Source organism: Danio aesculapii, chromosome 5 (genome assembly GCF_903798145.1).
Source record: "Danio aesculapii chromosome 5, fDanAes4.1, whole genome shotgun sequence".
Classification (NCBI taxonomy): domain Eukaryota; kingdom Metazoa; phylum Chordata; class Actinopteri; order Cypriniformes; family Danionidae; genus Danio; species Danio aesculapii.
The window spans coordinates 20,820,648-20,844,387 of record NC_079439.1 but is presented as its reverse complement, the minus strand read 5'-3'; the positions used below and the strand labels follow the sequence as shown (position 1 = coordinate 20,844,387).

The 23,740-nt window shown below is 34.0% G+C and overlaps 1 protein-coding gene across 1 annotated transcript in view; it reads left to right on the top strand.

Moving 5' to 3' along the window:
* The window catches only part of trpv4 (transient receptor potential cation channel, subfamily V, member 4), a 60,587-nt gene extending 37,190 nt beyond the window's left edge, over positions 1–23,397 (top strand). Inside the window, exons 7-17 of the mRNA XM_056457520.1 lie at positions 6,282–6,580; positions 6,991–7,170; positions 7,413–7,571; positions 9,611–9,703; positions 9,894–9,967; positions 13,388–13,553; positions 15,806–15,872; positions 15,958–16,262; positions 18,959–19,086; positions 19,207–19,319; positions 21,467–23,397. Coding sequence (XP_056313495.1) covers positions 6,282–6,580; positions 6,991–7,170; positions 7,413–7,571; positions 9,611–9,703; positions 9,894–9,967; positions 13,388–13,553; positions 15,806–15,872; positions 15,958–16,262; positions 18,959–19,086; positions 19,207–19,319; positions 21,467–21,579 — 1,697 coding nt within the window. The 3' untranslated portion in view covers positions 21,580–23,397. The remainder of the gene's footprint in view (positions 1–6,281; positions 6,581–6,990; positions 7,171–7,412; positions 7,572–9,610; positions 9,704–9,893; positions 9,968–13,387; positions 13,554–15,805; positions 15,873–15,957; positions 16,263–18,958; positions 19,087–19,206; positions 19,320–21,466) is intronic.
* The last annotated feature ends 343 nt before the right edge of the window (positions 23,398–23,740 follow it).

Sequence of the window (23,740 nt, the reverse complement as noted above, 5' to 3'; positions counted from 1 at the left end):
AATGTAGTTAAAGAAGCTTGTGACCACGATGTATTGAAATAAGTCAAGTGAGAGAATATCATTGTGTGCATGTATAATTTTGCAGTTTGATATGTTAAAAATCTTCTAATAAAATGAAAACCGTTTAGACTTGGCTTAACCTTCTCACATTTTAACATGACTAGTTTTAAATTAATGTCTAGAGTTATGCCAAGATTCATTCATTCACTTCTTTAATAACTTTATTTTTAATCAGCACCTCAAATGTATCCCTTACAGGCCTATTTCTTATAGAGAAGCACATAGAAGCACATTTTCTTGACATTTAACGTTACATGAGACAGCTCAAGCCATCTTAAAATATATTGTAAAGCCTGGGTCAGTTGCTCACCTGCCCAGGAAGGTGTTTTAGCAGACATATAGATGACTGTGTCATCTGCATATAACTGGCAGTTAACCCCTGGGCAGCAATGTGCTGTAAAGTTGTAAATGACCTATCCAAATGTGCATCAAAGAAAGAGAGTGGTCCATGTTACATTGCGTAATAATGATAATTTAGGGTATTCACTTCTGTATAAAAATGTGATTGTGTTGACCCAATTAGATTTTTTTAATTAAAAAAGTATATTAATTTACATCTTTTATTACAATGTCTGTAACGTCAGTTACCGTATTTGATTTTCTAATGTGAATGCTATTTCATTCCTAGTATACACAGTGACACAAACAGTAGGCCTAATGATGGCGTTGGTTTTATTGGCATTTTGCAAATTTGTCTCAATTGCACATAGGAATTATCAGGAAGTAGAATTACCAGAATTACTGCAGACTTCTTTTAGGCAGAACTGGTTCTTTCTTTTGATTTGATCTTCGCTTTAACACTGGAGCTACAAAAATTCTACAGTATATGTATACTAGAATGGCCATAGCAGTCATTCTGACCATTCATATACTGTAAGATTGTACTGAATGGATTTTTTTGTGAAGTCATATTTACATTTAAAGCTTTTATTAAGATTTTAGAGTTCAGCTTTGAATGGCTGTTATCATGTTTATGAAGTCATTACCCTCAAATATTTTTAGTTATAGAGCCTATAAATGTGTACATGTTACTAGACCACCCCTGAAGGAGCGTATACCTTATTTTGTCCGGCAAAGAATAATGTTGTTTTTGAAATTTGAAAGTTTGAAGTCTGAAGTAAAGTTATGCTTTTAATTATTATTTTTTTTAATTGTTGCAAAAAATGTACACCACAAGACAGGGAACAATCAACATCACAAAGCATGTTTTAAAAAAGGCATGTTTAAAAAAATTAATTAAAGTTGCTCTCTTGAAAAAGTAAATAAATAAAAATAAATAGCAACTGCAGCAAACAGCAAGGGGCAGTACAAACGATATACATCAAATGAAAAAGCATTAAAATAATACATTTTTTGAAAAAGAAGTACAAAGAACTTTGTTTCTGAGGTTTCTGAAGTATTTGAAGCTTTGAGCCACCTTCCCTAGCTCAGAAAGAGAAGAGGGCCTGCTTTTTTCATTTACAAGAATTGGATATTTACCCATTAATAAAATAAAGTTCATAACATTAGAGGAAGAAAAATGTAAATCACATTTGTAAAAAATATCTTCTAGAACAATAGGGGGGACTGAAATCATCTTTAAAGGGCCACGAAACCCCCCTCTTTTGGTTCAAGTCTACCTCAGAATTTTTTTCAAAAATGTTCCGAGATGTGCATGGAGCTCTGCTAGCAGAGAGAGAACTGGGTGTGGCTGGGCATGGCAGGGGAAAAAGAGTGGAGTTTCAGTTGGCTCACAAAATGAGACACAAACCCATGAGGAAACCTATGGTTTTATGGTTTATAAAGTTAAAATGCAAAGAAATAAACAGAAAGTAATTTAATGTCCTGCTACATATGGTGTTCGTAATTTCATATACACATAACCACAATTTGTTTCATCATCATGAAGATAACCATGTTTATATAAACACTAAAAATGAGGAGGACTTCTCTCCTCTGCAATCCGTGGGTTTAAATACAGACACAGTGGATAGCAGTGCAGCAGGTCTCTTGCCCTGTCTATTCCAACTATTAGTCCTGTCTGTAATCTGGAGGATTTTAAACATGTGGCGAACACAGTATCACAGATATAGGCGATGTGTCTGAATGGTAATGGTAAAACTCAACTGATGAAATACAAAGTCTGCCAGTCTCAAGTTCTCGTACAGCTTTGCTGGATCGACCCTGACAGAATCGCAGGGAAAAACATGCAACAAACCCCTCGGTTCATGAAAACAAATGCATATGACCCTTGCCGTGCAGTGCGCGGTCTCACCCAGTCATTGGGTCTCACAGCTTGCCTTCAGAAAGTGTGCTTTTATGAATAATTAAGAAGCAGGCTCTTTTCATATAATAAGAAAACTTCACTATGAATAATAATGAGAAACCGACGCATCGTCACTCCACTAGCAGATGCGCGCTATGATTTTGATCCTGCCCCAAAAATCATTTTAAACCCGGGAGATGAAATAAGCTAACAAAAGCTTAAAATTATCCCCACAATTAAAGCTAACAGGTGCAAACATCGTCTTAACTGATGCTCAATGCACACACAATTTTAAAATTTCAGTAAATTCACAAGAAAAAATAAGTGATTTCTGTGTTTCTGTAAGTGAATAAGTGGTTCAAGGGTTCAAGCTATGTTTTTGTTAGCAGAAAGTTCCAAGGAAAAAGGAAAAAGTAGTGTTTGCAGTTTTGTGTGTTTAAATTTGTGTTTAGTAAATTTATAATAAGAACAAATGTTAGAATGAAATATATACACATTTAGGATATGTCAGGATACTATATTTATTTTGGTTTTATGTTAACAAAAAAGTCATTCAATTACAAAATGTAAAAATGTTCAAATTGACTGTTTTGGTATTCTAGTGTTAAGCTTTTGCTTTCACAAGCAACTACACTGTAAAACCCAACAGTCAACTTTATCAAATGAAATCAGTGTAGTTTTGTAGTATTGAGTGTCGTTTTGAGTGTAGTTTTCAAATGAAGTTTGAGTGTAGCTCAAAATTGACTGAACGTTAATTCTGCTCATTTGAAAGAGTTTAAGATAATGAGTTTATCAAATACCTCATTACTTCAACTTAACAGACTAAGTTCGCTGTACTCATATAGATTAGTTTAACTCAAATGGTTTGTAGCAATCGGTTTCCTCAAATGGTTTGAGTTGCCTTAACTTTTATGTAACTTTTTATTATACAGTGTATAATATACATTTAAATCAAGACTTAAAACACATCTGTTTAGCTGTGCATTTGCTGAATGAGCACTGTGTTACAGCACGTCCCACAGACTGCACTGTTTGTGTTTTATTTCTCTTTTTTCATTCCTTTAAAACTTGTTTAAACCCACTTTAATCTGTTTGTAATCTTTTTATTTTTATTTCATAATCTTGTTGTATTTCGTGTTTTTTTTTATTCTTGTTTATGTAAAGCTTTTTGACTTCTCATAGTGTATGAAATGTATAAATAAATTGTCTTATATAAGTAAGACGTAATATATAAAAGAATTGTCTTGCCTTGCATAATATTGGAAAAGAATAACATGAACACTTTAATACATTTTTGCAGAATTCATCAGTGCTTGTTCCAAACTTTGAGACCTCATCTCGGAGAAGACTTTCCGATGTATCAAATCCAGCGTCCCGCCCCTACATTTCTCTTGTCATGTTAAATATGCTAATCAAAACTATTCTAATGAGCTTATCCTCCCAGGACATCGGGGGTTACAAAACCGTGATTTCAAAATCAAGCTGAGAATTTGAATTCCCTATTCATGAGCCTCATTTACATCTCACAAATTTATACCACAAAACAAGACGTCTGCTTTGGAGCTGATTGAAAGGTGCGAAACTATTTTAAAATAATCCAAGGATGACAGAATAGGATTATCTTTTCTGGTGCCCTGCCAGGGGAGTCTCCATCTCTCTTTTATTCACCTGTAAATTATTTTCATTTGTATTAGACACGGCTGTCAGTGTTTAATCCCTCCTGATCTGAGCACGAAGGCATTCATTCGCCGCGGAGCTTCCCGGTGACGTGAGCATGAACCTGAGAGCACTGACAGCTAATGTGATTTAGCAGTCACGCTAACCGCTCTCTGAGCGCGTGCAAATCAATGAGAGGGAAGCGTTTCTATAAGAAGTGACATGAAAATAATCTGTCACCCCTGGCAGCAGCTCACTCTCCAGTCTGTCTGTTTGGTTTGCCTGTTTGAGATGGGCTCTCGTGAGACCAGCTCTAATTGAGCGCTGGATAGCAATGCTGACATTTAGATCAAAGCACATTTGTTATGTGAGGCCTGTAAAGGACTGATTGACTTTTAGTGGCTAATTGTGTTTCTTCATCGTGCCGTGAAGTAAAGAAGAATGATGGATAAATGGAACATCTGGAAATTGGAGTCTAATAGCTGGGCAGAGGTCTTAAAGGAGACGTTATATAGAGTTTGGGGTTTTTGGATGCTGGTCTCCATCTATTCAATTCAATTCAATTCACCTTTATTTGTATAGCGCTTATACAATGTAGATTGTGTCAAAGCAGCTTCACATAAAAGGTCACAGTAAATAGGAACAGTGTAGTTCAGTTTATAGAGGGTTTATAGCCTCAGACATCCTGCTTGGTGGACTGTTGGCCTAAATTGATAAAAAAAAAAAACTTTTATTAATTACTTGCCCTCATGGCGTTCATATCTCCTGACCTGTGTTGATCTTCAGAACACAAATTAAGATATTTTAGAAGAAATCTCCTTTGACAGAAAGGGTCGTGAGAAAAGTCTAGAAAAGTAACCCAAAACTTTGTCGAAACATTTCATGTGTTTTCAGTGGTTCAGCTGTAATCATACGAAGCTCCAGGAACACTTTCCAAAAAATTGCTGTAAAAACTACTTTGTTCAATAATGTCCTTTCTTCTGCCACGTCAGGTCCTGGTGAACATTTACTAGAGGCAATACGGTGCTTGTGTGTTGCACTGCTGACTCTAATGGCAGCATGGTGTATTGCCCCTAGTAAACGCACACCCAGACAACTTATCAAGAAAGAGAAAACATTGGAGAACAAAGTTGTTTTTGTAGTTTTTTTGGTACACAAAAGTGTTCTTCAAGCTTCATATTATTAGAATTGAACTATACTGAAGTGACATGAAATGTTTTGACAATGTTTTTGATTGTCGTTTTTTAAGGTTTAAGTTCATTTCATTGAATATACTGTATAAAATCATTGGATATTATCGATGCATTTCTTGGGTAAAATTGCAACTTTTTACTGTCATTTAATGTGTTTTTGGTCATTATGAATGCATCATTACTTTAATTGAGCATGAGCAGCACAGCAAAAATAGACCCAGCGCCGAAACTATCATGGCACTGCTGCTTCAGCGATGCTCACGCTGATGCGCTGCTTCTGTGTGTGGTATGAAAGCTCTAATCTGCTAACGTGGACGCTGAAAAAACACGTTCTGCTCACGCGCTGCTCTCGCGTGCGGTGTGAAACAGGTTTCAGATTTCATCTGAAGCATTACAATTTGGATTCTGAAGATGAACAAAGTTCTCAAATGGAATTAGGCTTCTACTAACCATATTGTCTATTTTGGATGAACTTTGATCTTTCAAAACATCATGCATATGGCGCACTTATTTGGAAAGACTTTGAAGTTGTGGTCTAGTATTGGAGGAGCAATTAGTTTTAGAAGCTATTTAGTAAATAAAAAGAAAAAGTTTGTTAGATGATTCCTGAGAATGAGATTTAGACCACCGCGATTGACAGCTAAACCAGCATAAAACACAATTCTGGTCAAAATGGTTCTATTTCAGGGAAATCAATCAGTAATAAGATTAAGAACTGGATAAAGCTACATTATCTGCTAAATGCAGCGCCAATTGAAAGTTTAGGATTAAAAAAAAAGAGTTTTTTTTGTCTTATACTCAACAAAACTATTTATTTGATATAAAAAATACAATAAAATTTTACTATTTTTTTCATGTGATTTGAAAAGCTGAATTTTTGACAGCCGTGACTCCAGTCTAGTGTCACATGATCCATTCAGAAATAATGTGCTGATATGCTAGTTTGTTGAAAAAGAACAACAATTATTTTGAATATAAATCTTTTGTAACATTAAAAAAAAGTCACTTTGATGAACTTAATTCATCCTTGCTGAATAAATGTATGACTTTTATACGGTAGTGTATTTAAAAATGTTTCAAAAATACAATATAGAAGAAATAACAGTTTTTTTCTTATTATTGTTCAGGTGAGCTGCCCCTTTCACTCGCAGCTTGTACCAACCAACCAGACATGGTGCATTACCTGACAGAGAATGGACACAAGAAGGCGGATCTGCGGAGGCAGGACTCAAGGGGAAACACAGTCCTTCATGCCCTGGTCCACATTGCTGACAACACTCGGGACAACACGCGTTTTGTCACTAAGATGTATGACTTGCTGCTCATTAAATGTGCCAAACTCTACCCAGATTGCAACCTGGAGAAGATGCTCAACAACGATGGCATGTCCCCTCTCATGATGGCCGCCAAACTGGGCAAAATTGGAGTAGGATATCACTTCAGCACATCATGATTTGCCAGATACGATGCAGTCCTCGATTATCATCTATGTTGGTCCTGGACCATAATTTTTGTTCGAAAATGTAACCCATACCTATTCCCTACCCTAAAACCCAACCATAACTATAAATTATTCCCAAAATCAGATGGGAATAATAGTTGGATAACAATCATGTAGAAGTGCATAAACCAAAAAGGCCTAAACTTAACATAAACAGTAAATGTATGCCTTAATTCTGATTGGCTGATTGGAATGCTGTTCAAGGATCAACACTGATGTTAATCCAGGAACATGTCCTACTTGGTGAAGTCAGGCACCACTTCATATGTGCTTTAGGAACTTGAGAAAGTGTAGTGTGAAAAAGCGTAGCAAAATGAAACGTTTTTCCTCCACAGGTATTCCAGCACATCATTCGGAGAGAGATAAAAGATGAGGAAGCTCTACACCTCTCACGGAAATTTAAAGACTGGGCTTATGGACCAGTGTACTCCAATCTGTATGATCTGTCCTCCCTGGACACCTGTGGAGAGGAAGTTTCTGTTCTGGAGATACTCGTCTACAACAGCAAGATTGAGGTGAGCGTGGAAAATGAACATAAAGTCAGGAAGATGGAGTGTGAACTGTATAGCGCTCCATTTATTGTGATGATATCATGTAAGTTTAGAGGCCTTACAGATGTGACTAATTGTACTCTAAATGTCCGTGAACAATATATCCATTAGAGCATTTATGAAAATGGGATAATGATGGTATTAAAGCTTCCTGGTGATTGTTGTAGTGTACAGCTTCCTGTATGCTTTATGGGTTTTGCCCTCAGAATCGGCATGAGATGTTGGCGGTGGAACCAATAAATGAACTGCTGAGGGCCAAGTGGCAGAAATTTGCAGCGGTGACCTTCTACATCAGTGTGTTTTCCTATCTTGTGACCATGATTATCTTCACTCTTGTGGCCTACTATCGCCCATCAGTGGGAAAAGTGAGTACAGTATAAATCCCTTTGAAGGTCAGTTCACTCATTTAAAAAGGGACAAACTGGACTTTCTAAAACTGTTCATGATTACAATTTGGTGACTCATCAATAAGAAAAGAAATATATAGTTTAATAAATCCCGTTTCCTTAGCTTACAGTAGGTTAAGAAATGTTTTTCCCATTTTGTTTCTATGAGTATTCCATCTTTTTATATTGCTTCTGAGACAACGCCACTGAAACATTTGGGGTCATTCTTTTTTTTTTTTTTAAACCAATTAAAGTTTTTTTTTTATTCATCAAGTATGCATTTATTGGTTTAAATGACAGTAAATACATTTATAATATTACTTACTTATTTTTGAAATTGTTGCAAATTTATTAAAAATAAAAACCTGAAAAATCACATGTACATCAGTATTCACAGTCTTTGCTCAATACTTTATTGATGCACCTTTGGCAGCAATTACAGCCTCAAGTCTTTTTGAATATGATGCCACAAGCTTGGCACAGCTGTCTTTGGGAATTTTTGCCCATTCCTTTTTGCAGTACCTCTCAAGCTCTATCAGGTTGAATTGGAAGTGACAGTGTACAGCCATTTTCAGATCTCTTCAGAGATGTTCAATAGGATTTAGGTCTGGGTTCTGGCTGGGCCACTCAAGGACATTCATAGAGTTGTTGTGAATCCACTCCATTGATATTTTGGCGGTGTGCTTTGGGTCATTGTCCTGCTGGAAGATGAACCATTGCCCTAGTCTATGGTAAAGAGCACTCTGAAGCAGGTTTTCATTCCGGATGTCATCCTGAATTCATGCTTCATCGTAGGGATGGTATTAGCCTGGTGATAAGCCGTGCCTGGTTTTCTCCAAACGTAACACCTGGCATTCACTCAAAGGGTTCAATTTTAGACTCATCAGACCAGAGAATTTTGTTTCTTATGATCTGAGAGTCCTTCAGATGCCTTTTGCCAAATTCCAGGTGGGGAGAGGCTCTAAGAAGAGTCCTGGTTCGAAACATCTTCCACTAACGGATGATGGAGGCCACTTTGCTCATTGGAACTTTCAAAGCAGCAGAAATTTTTCTGTGGAAAAAGTGAGGCGCTGTAAACACTTTCTGGATGCACTGTAAGAAAAGGTTTGGTTTGAACACCAAAGGAGCAAATAAGAATGATTTATATATGTCCATGTTACTCAGAAAAAAATCTGCTCTGCCATCACAGAGGTTGTGTAATTTTAAAATGTATTAAAATGAACTGGAAAAAATGTGATTTTTAATGCATTTTAAAATTCAGATGTCTCCGCTTCCTTCCACTGAAAAAAATAAATAAATAAAAATGAAGCCACAGTGTTCCAGGTATAGTTGCTATTAATACTTTTGTGTCACTGAGATTATTTGAAGTGCAGCAGTCATTATAAACTTGAGCTGTGGAATCAAACTCTCTAAGATCCAATGGCAAACACAGAATCTTGTCTCATTTGTTAAAGGGATAGTACACCAGAAATTATTTTTTTTCCTTCTGTTAAACGCAAAAGAAGATGATTTGATGAAAACTAAAAACCTGTACCCTTTGACTTTCATAGCATTTTGTTTTCCTACTGTGGAAGTCAATGGTTACAGGTTTTTAGCTTTCATCAAATCATCTTCTTTTGAGTTTAACAGAAGAAAGAGAGTAAAACCACTTGAGAGTGAGTAATAGTGAGTACTTTTTCATTAATGTGTGAACAATCCCTATAAAACAGAGAGATCCTTTAATGATTTGTACTGCAGCCAACCACCAGGGGGCAATCTTAAAGTTTTGGCTTCACTTTTAACCACCTGGGTAAAATAGAAGGGTTACTTTAAATGTTACTATGTTTTTATCAAATAAATGTAGCCTAGATAAGCATTAGAAAGCATTTTCACCATCATGCCAAACTCAAACAGTTTTAAATGATTGTGTTCAGTAAACAGAGGAATAGCTTCTTCAACTCATGGGCACTTCTGTGTGCAGATGGTTAATGGAAATGGAACAGGTCTGTTGTTGATTCCTACATGTCTTATCTCCACAGCCCCCTTATGCTTATGAGACCACAGAAGACAAGGTGCGTCTGGCTGGAGAGATCGTCACAGTGGGTTCTGGACTCTTTTTCTTTGTAACAAATGTAAGCTTTACTCTACACAATAATCAAACACACTTTCCTTTCCTCTCTCCTTGATGAAAGAACATGGGTGTATATGTTTCTGATGTTGTAGTACCCAAATTCACTCAAGCATTCTTCCTGGTTGCTCTATCGATCCTCTTTATCGCTGAATATCTTTAGCGGCATTTCTTGGTTTTCTTCCCTGATTTAGATTAAGGACCTTTTACTGAAGAAGTGCCCCGGGGTGAATTCTATATTTGTTGATGGATCCTTTCAGCTTCTCTAGTAAGACGCTCGCTCCCATTCTTTGTGTCTTCGTTTACAATGTCTTTGCCCGAGGCCATTTTTTTAAAATTGAGCTGTATAATTAATTCCAGAACCACTTTCTTGGCATGTTTTAATACTTACTGTAGTCTCCTTGCATTAAAAACCACAAAGATGACTGCAGCTCACCAATATGTTTATGGTAATTTTAATTAATTGCTAAACCAGTCAGGCATTTTACATTTCAAAAGTGAATCTTACACACTGAAAACTCAAAGATATTTTATAACCATCACGTTAACAAAATAAGAAAGTAGCCAGAGGCCAGAGTGCATTTAGCTATTAATTTAGGCAAAGTAAATGGTGATCTTAAATTGATGAAAATTTGATGTTAATTTACTCACCCTTAGACGCACATCACAATCTACTTGGTGAAATCAGGTTGGTGCCCTTGGACCACCCAAGATGTACTTTTTTCTTCAGGACAGCATTAAAAAATATTATATGTGACCCGATCTGGCCAAATGAGTTGGGAAGTTGCAAGGCTCTCTGCTCTCCAAATGTGATGTTAAATGTTGTACTGTATAAAACCAGTCACAAAGCTTAGAAATGTACACAAATGCTGATCAATGTTACATTTTACACTGTTAAAATGTAGCACCTCAGTTCAACCTTTTTGATTTTAGTAAATCTTTTGTAAAAATCTTTGTAAAAGTGCCTTTTAAAATACTTATTCAAGTAAATTCTTAAAAATGTTGCGTACAAATGCATGTACAAATTAAGCTGTAAAATAAGTAGCTTATACCATTAAATGCGATGAATTTTGAAGGATATCAGCAAAAAACAGGCAAAAAAACTTTACTCGGGATTAGGACTGTGCATTTAATCGATATTGAATCACAATTGCGATTTGAAACATTGCGATTAGCAGAGGCTGCATTATGAAATATATATTATTTAACTGTTCCCGCTTACAGCACACAAGTGACTGTCGTCTGTGTGTGACAGTCTTACTAGCCAATTGAGTAATCACACTTTCATTCTGCCCAATCAGAATTGCTCAACCGAACCATGTGGAACATCCACAATAAAAAACAAACGAACAGGAAAGTGCGAACGAGTGGGATGATGCCGTCTGTCACTTCAGAAGAATTAATAGACAAATTAAGATCAAAGATAAACAGCACATCGGTAATATGGGAATATCTTGGTTTCAAAGTCACAGACACCAAACAAAACCAGGTAATATGTATGAGTTGTTGCAGAATTGTTGCCACTGCATGAGTAAATACAACGGCCAGCACCTCATAAAGCATCCCAGGCGGCTATATGAGGAGCGTCTTGCTAAAAGGTCAACTAAAAGTATTGCCAGTGACACTCAATCTAGTAGCAAGCAAAGTACAATTTCAGAGTTGTTTGCTAAAATAAGCTGATATCTTTTTAGTTCCTTTTTTGACTAACACTTACTGCATTTTAGCAGTAAGAAGCTACAATACAGATTATTGAGCTGAAGCTTAACTACAAAATTCAATCGCAAATCAAATCGAAATCGCAATATCTGTTACAAAAAAAAAATAAAAAAATCGCAATTAGATATTTTCCCTAAATCGCACAATCCTACTCGTGATCTTCTCGAGTTTTCAATTGGAAAATGAGGGCAGACAACCATAATTGAAGTGAACATATCTTCAATATCATTCAAAGTATGAATTTGAATAGGATATCAAATTAAACAGTGTCCTCTTTTCATTGATACTAAAATCTCAGTTTTGAAATTTGGGGCACTGTGACTTTTTAGTATTTTTGGAATTTTTTATTTAGTGTAGCAGCATAATAAATACAATAAAAGACTACACAATTCGGGGCAGGTCAAATATATACCTAATAGTCAAACTCTATACTAAATAATATTAAATCTTTATTAGTCTGAAGAGAAGACTCTGAGAGAAAGCTTAATGCTTATTAAATTAGAAAACGTGTACCCAGCAATTATTTTATGCTTCTACAAAATCTAACCTTACATATTCAGTTCATTTGGTCTTTCTGAATGCATTTATTTGAAGGCAAAGGGAAAAGGGTTTTTTTTCCATAACATAAATGTCACAATTTCCAACCACTCTTGGATTGTAGGGGTTTCAGGAAGCACCAATGCCTTGGGATCGCTTTTTAGCCACAGCTTTCAAAATGTCAAATAGATATTTCTCAGGCCTACTTGTCTGGATGTCAGAAATACCTAAAAATAAAGCCATGCAAAGGTAGATTATTATTAAATAATCTTTTTATTACTTTATGACCACCAACACATACTAAATGGGTAGAAAATGTCATGATATATCTAAAGCTAGAAAAAATCAAATCTAGCACCCAAGGCTCAAATAATAGATTCTTCAAAGTTTGGAGACCCTTCCTGTCATATTTAGAGAACAGATTTATTCCAAATACTTGAATTGTAAGTTCCCACCACCACCCCCCATCCCCAACTCACCCCTTAATGTTGTTTTTTTTTTCCTGTTGATTAGTATTATTTCACCTGGTATTTGCTTTCCTTTTTATTTCATGTACTTTGTTTTTGTATATTTTTGAGTTGCTCTGTTAAAAAGTTTTACTGAAAAATGAAAAATTCAATAAAAAGACTTGTCTACTACTACTATTACTTTATGTACGTCCACCCAGAAATATTTTATCACTGCCCAAATTTAACTCGGATGGATAAACAACAAAGTCTTTTATAGAATAAGAAATTTATACACACACCAAAACGGGAAAACACTATCAACATAAACACTTAGCAACTATATATTTCTATAACACCAAACGCAAATCACACACCAACCACCTAACTCTCCCACTCCATGCCCGTTTTCCTTTTTTTTTAAAGACACCCTGGGTCACTCCAGCCAATATCAGGGCACGTCTTCTGCATAATTAGTGTGGGGCGTGTGTAGAGGAAAAGAGAGAGAGAGAGACACACACACACACACACACACCTGCGAAAGCAACGCTCGTTTTGCTGGATCTGGTCACATATAATGCAAATCAAGGGCTACTAGCATTTTAAGAGGCTACCAAACCAAAAAAAAAATATATATATATATACATACTCAAAAACATCAAATGATAATTTTTCAAGGCTGTGATATAAAGGTAATATAATTAGAAACATTTTATTTTTTTTAAATAGACTGACTGTTTAGCCAATAAGACCTCAATGTGTCATCAGGAGGCATATTAATTTTGGTATACGTTTTTTTCATATTGCTGGTAGCAGTTGACTTGCTCCAAATCTTCTTTCATTTTCAAGTGAAGAAAAAATTCTCTTGCATGTTATGGTGAGCAAATTAAATGAACAGCAAATGTTGGGTGAACTGACCCTTTAACAGCTGAAGGAAGTTCATAACTAGTACATTTTGGGTTGATTGGTATTCATGTTTTCTCGTTTAGCTTCATCTACTCTGTGTTGGTGCTGGTGAGCGCAGCGCTGTATCTGTCAGGGATCGAGGCCTATGTGTCTGTGATGGTGTTTGCTCTCACACTAGGCTGGATGAACACCCTCTATTTTACCAGAGGCCTTAAACTCACTGGAACTTACAGCATCATGATTCAGAAGGTATGAAAAGAACAGGTCGATCACCACCTGCATTGAAAGGCACCGTTTTAACCATTAGATGATACGTACAGATTTCACAACAAACAGAGAGGTAGTTTAATGTGGAGTTGTGGTCTTCATCAACTCCATGTTTTTGCTTTATTCTCTGGATTTGAACACTCTTCTTAATATTTGAGATAATATCAATGCGTAAGTCAGCAAAATATATGTAAGTGTTTTTTGGATACTTGAAAACAAAAAATACACATATTGTGCCTTTAATTTTTAATGACTCTAAATGGTGATATCGGTTTTATAGTTATGTTTTCCTTTCTCCTCGACTGTCTTTGTAAATTATATAAGGGCTTGAGAGTACATTAAATACAAATTTATTCAGCTCTTTACCCAAATTGTTATTGAAGTGTGTGTACACTATAAAATAGCTGTAATATTTACAGTGTTACTGGTCATTTTGGCTGCCAGTAATACTGTTAAATTTACAAGTGTGCCGTACAGTTGTGCTATAGTTTTAAAGCACAGTTATAATAGTTAATTTACAGTGCACTTGTAAATTTTACAGTATTACTGGCAGCCAAAATTACCAGTAACATTGTAAATTTTATGGCTATTTTTACAGTGTACTTAAGTTAGTGAAGAAAAAGAGTCTCCACGTTTGTTAGGTATGCTTGAGAATGAAATATTATTACTTTAATACGTATTGTTTTCTATAAAGGCCTGATAACATTTTCTTACTATCTCAAATAAAAACACCTTAATTTAGACCATTTACAAGGTGTCCGCGGGTCTTAAAATGTCTTAAATTCCCTCTAAAATTTTTTTAGGCCTTATCAAGTTTTAAAATCAATTAAAAACCGTCTTGTTGGTCTTAAATCATTTTAAACAGGTTTTAATTTTCTTATGTCCATGTAAACCATCCAATCACCAACAATCCATTTCAATTAAACCTGTAATAAAAGTTTTATTTATTAGTATTTTTTAAATGATTAACTCTAATTACTAATTTGGTTTAATTATATTCCTTACAATAAGCAATGCAACGATTGACTGATGGCTCAGCAGCGTAATTACATAAAATGTGTAGTAAACTGTAACTAAAATGTAAGACCTATTTACATTTATTATGGGCTGCAGGCTTTACACTTTCATGTGTTAAGAGTATTTAGCAGTTTTACTTTTAAAGCAGATTTACCTTATTATAGTAGGCCTATTCAAGTTTCTTAATAAATGGCTGTTCAAATAAATTTTGCATCACAAAAGCATGTTGATATTGGTAAAGCTGTCTGCAACTTTTGCAAAGCATCAAATCACCAGTATATTAGCTGTCAAAACGTTAAAAAAAACAAAAAAAAAAAAAAAAAACAAGAATATTGACTATGTCTATTATTATTCTTAAACTGTACTAAAGCTGGGTCGGTACCTTAAAATAGTACGCGTTTATATCTAAACTGTCCATATTTAAGAAATGTTCTCTCTAAACCACTTGGGGAGAGAACACCACGTGACAGTTTTTGTACTTTAATTTTGGAGTGTAGATTGCGTAACAGTTTTATTTACAATTTTTTTTTAAACTTCTATTATATAAATATAATAATAGATATATATAATAATAATAATAATAATACAACTATGTTACTATTTTCCCCAGTTTATAAAACCCATAGGTTACTACTGTAAGAAAATGTCTGCATTCAGTAGGTACATACTCAGTATTACCTTTGCTGAAATGACCCTATCTAAGCCTGTTTATATGAACAGCACAGGTTTGAGCTACCAGACCTGTAGCTAAGACAACAACTCTTGGATGAGTTTTGAAGAATGTAACAATCCTGGATCCTGTCAAATCGTCAATAACCAAATCCACCTAACTGAGTAATCCACGTAAAAAGAATGGACACCAGGACTGAATCAATCCAACCTAAAATCCGAGGGTTTAGACCAAGAAGTTATTGGTGGTAATATGCCCAAATACAGCAACAATATATATATATATATATATATATATATATATATATATATATATATATATATATATATAATTTTTAAATAAATTTTAAATTACACATTGTTCTGCATGGTGTTGTTTCTAAAAGCTGCTTTTCCAGTAATGACTATTTCTCTAAAAGTGTACACTACTGCAGGCAACTACAATAAAATCCTTAGAATAATTAGAGCGCTTGCCGATCTTCCTTCCTCTCATATTCTCAGTCTAATTATTCAACCCATTGTGTCATCAATTTGCTTATTATCTTCAGATTCTCATCAAAGATTTGTTCCGGTTCCTGCTGGTCTACGTGCTCTTCATGATTGGCTATGCTTCAGGTATTCCAATAAAAATCATCTCTCTTGTTTAATATCCTCTAAAAGCGTTTATTCATAATGATTTATTTTGCATTCTGTGTTCCAGCATTAGTGTCGCTGATGACCATCTGTCCTGATAAGGACACGTGTAAGGAGAACTGTCCCACATACCCAGAGTGTCGAGACACAAACACCTTCAGTAAATTCCTGCTGGACCTGTTCAAGCTGACCATAGGCATCGGAGATCTGGACAACATGCTGAAAGGCACACAGTATCCCGCCGTCTTCCTCGTTCTGCTGATCACCTACATTATCTTCACCTTCGTCCTGTTGCTCAACATGTTAATCGCTCTGATGGGGGAGACGGTGGGACAGGTGTCCAAAGAAAGCAAGAAGATCTGGAAACTGCAGGTGAGAGGAGAACCTGAGGAGTAATGTATAATCAGTTGTGTGGATAGTATTGTTAAGACTGTATAGTGTTAGAGAGTATAAACTTGTGCTCAGTTGACCCAAAATGCAAATTCTTGTTGTCATAAAATCGGTTTCTTCTGTGAAACAAAAGAACTATTTAAACTTTTATTATTAGTGGTGTAACGGATCACAAATCTCACAGTTCAGATCACATTATCGTTTTTTTAGTCATAGATTAGACCATTTTTCGGATCAGCAAAAAGGAGAAGCAAATGTAATTTGCTTTCCATTTATTACAAAAACAGCACTGCAAGACACTTTTGTTTTTAACAAACAGAACTTAGATCCTGTAATTTTATTAAAACTAAAATGAAGAAATCATCAGCTGAATTAAAATAAATAGTAAAATATTCAGTACTGGGAAAAATTCACTGTTACTACTACTGTTGCAGATAATGCTAAATATAGAAATCTAACATTATAATTTGTACAACCTATATTAATCTTTAATCTCATTTTCAATAAATGATTGAGTTATTCACTCATAAAACTTCATGTTTCATTGCTAGATGTGTAATTTTTGAAGAATTATTCAGTGGCATATTTTTGATGGCTGCTTGTCACCACCTATTGGTTCAATAATGTAATTTCTGCCTACAATTTTCATTTTTGAGCATCGTTAAATGCATATGATGGTGATTTTAATCTTTACCATAAACATCAGTGGTTTTATCTGAACTATAAACTGTTATTCCAGTACTTCTGTGTTATTCGACTGTTTTGGAACTTCATTACTAACTCAAAAGACTGAATCTCTTTCTTGATTTTTGCGTTTTTCAAACACAGATTTGAATGCAGCGATTTGAAGGATTAATAAACATATGCAAATAACCATCATTTATAATTTATGTTGTGTGGGTGTTGAGCTTCTGATCTTTTAATGATTAATCACGCAGCTTACACTGAATGCATTACAGCAGGCTAAACACATTGTGCCAGAAAACACCTTTAATAACCTAAGAAACCAACCACAAATCCTGAATAACCTACCACTACTTTTTCTGTCATCATTATATTTTAAAGAAAATCTTTAATGCTTTCATACATGTGATTCGAATGGCTCGAGAGGCGATGTCTTTGTGATCGTTACAAATCTTGAATTTTTTACAGATTCAAAGTAAAAAAAAGTATTAATCCGCAGGTCACGTGTGATCCGAATTGTGGGTTGTGATCTGTAAGAATCACAGATCAACCGTGATCTGTTACACCCTATTTATTATACACAAACCAAAAGTAAATAGTGATTTAGGACCCTTTGAAAATCTGTTTTTTGAATTTTTTTTTTCCTTTTTTAATTGTTTTTTTTTTTTGTGGATTTAATTTTTTGTTTTTATTTTAAGGTATTACGTATTAAATGCAATTTTGCAATGGCAAAGCTTTATAATTTATTGTAATCATTCACAAAACAAATGTGATTACAGCAAAAAGTTGTATTATTATTATTATTATTAGATAATAATTATTAGTAGTGTATGTGAATGAGTGTGTATGGATGTTTCCCAGTGATGGGTTGCAGCTGGAAGGGCATCTGCTGCGTAAAACATGTGCTGAATAAGTTGCCAGCTCATTCCGCTGTGGCGACCCCAGATTAATAAAGGGACTAAGCCGAAAAAGAAAATGAAGGAATGAATAATAACAACAACATTATTATTAATAATAGTGCTGGGCAAAGATTAATCGAGATGAATCGCATCTAAAATAAAAGTTTGTATTGTAATATACAGTATATATATATATATATATATATATATATATATATATATATGCTGTATATGTGACACACACATACATAGAAACAAAAGTATATAAATCATGTATATCTAAATATAAATATATATATTTATATAAATAAACATTTTTCATTTTTCCATGCATAAGTGTGAATGTATGTATCTGTGTGTATGTATGTATGTATGTATGTATGTATATATATATATATATATATATATATATATATATATATATATATATATATATATATATATATATATATATATATATATATTGTTATTATTACTATTGGTATGATTATTATTAGGGAAGTATTGCACAGTATTGATATATATATATATATATATATATATATATATATATATATATATATATATATATATATATATATATATATATATATATATATATATATATATTTGTACAATATTAATATATTTTTTGTCTGAATTTCCCACATTTTGGCATGTTTTCAGGTTGAGCACTTGTGTGTAGATTATATGAAAAAAATAAAACACTGGTTATAAACACTGGAATAAGTAAACTGCTAGTGAAGTGCCTTTGTGTACTTTTTTGTGCAGATATACATTTATTCATTGATTCACACATTGCCTTTTTATTTCGTTCTAGCTTATAAACCGTAAATTCCATTTTTATGTCTAGAGTAAATTTTGTGCATATGTATTTGGTATCCTGTTTGACAAAATTAATAATATTCATGTTCTTTATTTGTGGAAAGCAAACTCCTTTTGTCTTCGCTTGCTGATATAAAAAAAATTCTGGTTGTAATGACATGAGTTTTTGAATCAACCATCTTAAGTTTTTCATAAACTTTTATACAAGGACTTTTCCATTTGTAAACGGCTTTAGCCTCCAACATGTCATTTTCCTTATCTTTGTCTCAGTGGGCGACTACTATCCTGGACATTGAGCGCTCTTTCCCTGTGTGTCTGCGGCGGTCTTTCCGTGTGGGAGAGATGGTCACTGTGGGCAAGGGTTTGGATGGAAAGCCAGACAAACGCTGGTGCTTCAGGTACAGCGACAAAATATCTGCTACATTTATGTTTATTAATTTATTCTTTTTTTTAAATTAGAGCCTGTTTATTTCAATGAATAAGGTTAAACTTTAAAGTCTTCATTCTCAATTCTGTAGGGTGGACGAGGTGAAGTGGTCCCACTGGAATCAAAATCTGGGCATCATCAATGAGGATCCAGGCCAGAAAGACCTTTCTGAACACACGCAGGGTGGACGGGGCCTTCGAAGAGGTTAGTTTATGGGCAAATGATTTAAAAACACGTATTTTTGGTTTGTGGCTAAAATGAAAAAGCATAATTATGCATTATTTTCTTGCACTTGTTCAAAATTGTAGGGTTTAGAGGGAGAGAAAAAAATACAAACAAGTTGCAGTTGTGTATAGAATTTATGTTTTGAATTCATACAAAAATAATGTTATTTTATAATAATATATACAGCAGAGAAAATAAGTATTGAACACGTCACCATTTTTCTCTGAAAAAATACTTCTGAAGGTGCTGTTGACTTGAAATTTTTACCAGATCTTGATAAGAACCAATGAAATCCATATATGCAGAGAAAACAAGTCTAATTAGTTTACAAATGAAGTTATACGTAATAAAATAAAATGACACAGGAAAAAAGTACTGAACACATGAAGAAAGGGAGGTGTAGAAAGGCAGTGGAGGGCCAGAAAGCAACTGTAATCCCTCAGTAGTTATTCAGCAACCCTCTGCGCTTCATCATTATAAATGAATATTAGCTGCTTCAGTCCAACATCTATGTTTGCTGGATAATGACGATGAAACCAGAGTGAACATTTCAGCAAGACAATGATCCAAAACACAGCCAAGGAAACTCTCAAATGCTTTCAGAGAAAGAAAATCAAGCTGTAGAATGGCCCAACCAATCACCCAACTCAAATCCAATATAAAATACAAAACAAAGATAATATTTGATAGATGAGACCCACAAAACCATCAAGAATTTTACGCTCTGTTGAGAGGCGTATTCAATAAGTAATTTATCTAACATAATTTATGGCTGCACACAAAAGAAATAATCAAAATATATCAAAAAGAATCAATTGTTTCTAATCACTCACTCCTATTCAAGACTGTAAAAATGAAATGAAATAATGAATGCATACATACAGATATGTAGAAATGTCATTAATATGTAATTAACATAAATCTACTTAATACCAACTATATACAGTGCTCAGCATATTTGAGGACACCACATTTTGAAAATGAATATTTTCATCCATTTCTCAGTGAATATTTGTAATATATTGGTGCATTTGAACAAAACAGATTTATTAAACAGATATATTTATTAAAATAATATTTTAGTCACTGAACATCTTTAGAAATAGACAGTTAATACATTTAAATTAATGCAAAATATTGCCAACAAAGAAAAATTACAAACTACAAAATTTCAATACAATTTTTTTTTGTTTGTTTCTCTTGATTTTTGGCTCTTTTTAAAAAAAAAAATTATTTATTATTTTTCCCTAACGTATAAATTTGGGCTACTCATTTTTGGCCAGTTTTGGCTTCAGTTCTGACTAATCGAATGTACATGCAGTACACAAATATAATTTTGTAAACCATCCAAAATAAAAATAAAAGATTTGTGAGACGTATACTTATGCTAAGCACTTAATTACAATGAAGTATTATTACAACAATTAATTATTAATACATGAAGGGTTCAGATGCAAAAACGTCTAAATGCCGTCTGAAATTTTCATCAAAAATCTAAAAAATGTTCATTCTCCTTTGTTTATGTTGAGATATTTCACTTTAAAGACCAGGAAATGGACTTATTCTTTGTCATAAAACTGATATTACTGAACATACACACAGGAGCCTGATTAAAATGCTCATTTTAGAAGAAAATTTCAGACAGCATTTAGAGGTTTTTGCATCTAAACTCTTCATATATAAAAACTAATTGTAATTTAAAAGGTTAAATTCTTCTAAATGAATTTGTAAAAGACATTGCAAGTAAAGGTGGAAAAATGTTGATATATTATAAAAAAAAATTTTAACGTTTTTGAGACATTTAGGGACATATATTTATAATAAGACAGCAGAGATACAGTTAAGAAGATAACTATAAGATGAAAAAATAAATAATAATATAATAAAAAAATAAAATGTAATAAAAATTGCATGTAGGTAAAAAAAAGCCCCTGGAAATCAAAATTATGGATGAATATTGCCCGTTAATAGCACTGTTGCTGGATGTTTATTAGCAAAATCCTATTTGTTTTGGAATACATGTCATAGCATTTTTCAGACTATAAAAAAAACACGTAACCTTTATTCCAGACATTGCACGTTTCGAGTATCAGCTAACAAAGCGTTTCTCTCCATTGCACCCACAGACCGCTGGTCCACTGTAGTACCGAGAGTGGTTGAACTGAATCGCGGCTCCAGAGATCACACCGTAGAGATGGAGCCTTTTACAGGGAGACACAGACTCAAGTCTGAAAGCTAAAGACTTCAAAGGGAAACAATCCCTTGATACTTTTTTTACTGGCCAGACAATTATGTGTGCTATTAAAGCGGAGTTTCTCAGCACCGTTGGGAGAACAGCTCTATACATCATGAATTTTGAACAAACCCTGATGGCTTCTTTTGCGATGATTGTGTTTTACATGTATATTTGGAGCGATGACACACTCAGGAACAGTTTTATATAGGTCAATCCATCGTGTGGCAGGAGAGAGGTGTTTTTAATATTGCTTTTTTTTAAGAATTATTATTTTTACCCAGGAAAAAACAATCCGACAGTATATTAGCTCTTGGATATGAGTGTCAGCGACTCTAGCTCTGTTGATTCCTGCTGACATTTTGTCTTTTGTGTGTGTATGTGTGTGTGTGTGGATTATATGAAAAAAACCATTATATTTGAATCAATAATCATGTCAGATTACCTCAGAGTTATTTTTGCCTTGTGATAAAGTACAGCTTTTTAATGAAAAACTGAACTGTTGTTATTTTGTGATAATGCCGACCCCTGATGGAAAAAAAAAATGCTGCTCTGGTTTGGCCTTTGGCTTGGTTTTGTAATAAAGGTCATGTAGAAGCAGCTGTGTCTCTACACCAGACTGCAGCACTGCGCTATTTTCACCTCAGTATAGTAGCAATAGTCCCACACTGGACTTAATTGGTGTGATTCTTGTAAAGATTTTAAAGCGACTAGTTCAGATTAGAGCTTTCTCGATTTGCAGAAAATTCAGAAAGGTAAACCTATGCCAAGTGACACATTTTGGAAATCATTTTATCCTCCATTTTCTTTTTTGTAAGAGATTTTTATATTGTATATATTGTTTCCCCTGCCCTCTTTTTAACTGAATACACTCAAACAATGATGTTTGTCCAAACTACTTAAAATGAAACACAATTCTTGAGGATATTTTGGGACAACTTAATTGTTTTACGTTCAATCCACTTAAATATTTAAATTTGTAAAAAAAAACAAGCTAACTTAAGTTCTTCATGTTGTCTTAGCACAAATTGAGTGTGTGCAACCCAGCATTTTTACAGCACTGTAAATGAAATGCTGGGTTCCACACAATTCCTTCAAGTTGTCCCAATACAAGTTTTTTTTTTTACAGTGGAGTGAACATAAAACAATTAAGTTGCCCCCCTCCCCCCAAAACATACGGCAACAAAAACATACGGATTATGTTGTTTCAACCCATTTTAAATAAGTAGTTTGATAAAACGGCAGATTTTTTTTAAGTGAGTGTATTTTGGTGCTTTTTTCACTCCAGGAAGAGATTTATTGAGGGCTGGAAGTGTTTTTAGTTACAGGCCTGTTTTCACACTCTGGTCATTTAATATATTCTTTGTTTCATTATTAGAATAGATTTTGTATCCAAGGAATGTACAGAAATGGATGGTAATATATTCTTGACAGTAGACATTATTTTACCAAAACGTCTGATGCTGCTGTTGACAACATTATTTCATGTTCTGGATTAGATGTCCTGACTATTCCAATAATCCGAGCGAACCGATGTATCAACAATAAAGAGATTTTTTAACTCCCCCAGTGTTGGCCATCTAAAGGAGCTGATTTATTATTTATTGTATATTGAACTCATTTGTTTCATAATCATGTAAAAATTGGCTGGCAAACAATGGAAAGAACTGAAATGTATTACTAGACAGTCGCGAGCACATGTAGATTTAATCTGAATCTGCAACAGTGCTTCATTTACATTTAGAAAACTACATGTTGTTGTGCCATTTTTTTACATTGTGGTGTTATAGCTTTAAGACGTCTCAATAAAAGTCGTGAAATATATCGTTTTTTTTTATTGTGTAATTTCATGTCCTAACTTTGGCTCGTAAAAATGTGATTTATACCTCATAATTTTTCAACTCTGCTGAAAAATATCAAAGTTTATGTTTTGTTTGCTACGTAATCTGTGTGCGTGTTCATAAAACAAGTCATAAACGTTTACTGTTCATGCTTTATTAGCATTTCTGTTTTTTCCGGCTCTATACACTTCCTGCATTTCTTTCCTCGTTAACAATTCAATTGAAACGGTTCTAATGAGTCAGTATTGAGTTGCTAAATTAAGGAACCGTTGAGGGGAACAATTTGTTAACTAATTTCAGAACCATAAATCATGAAGGCATCTTTG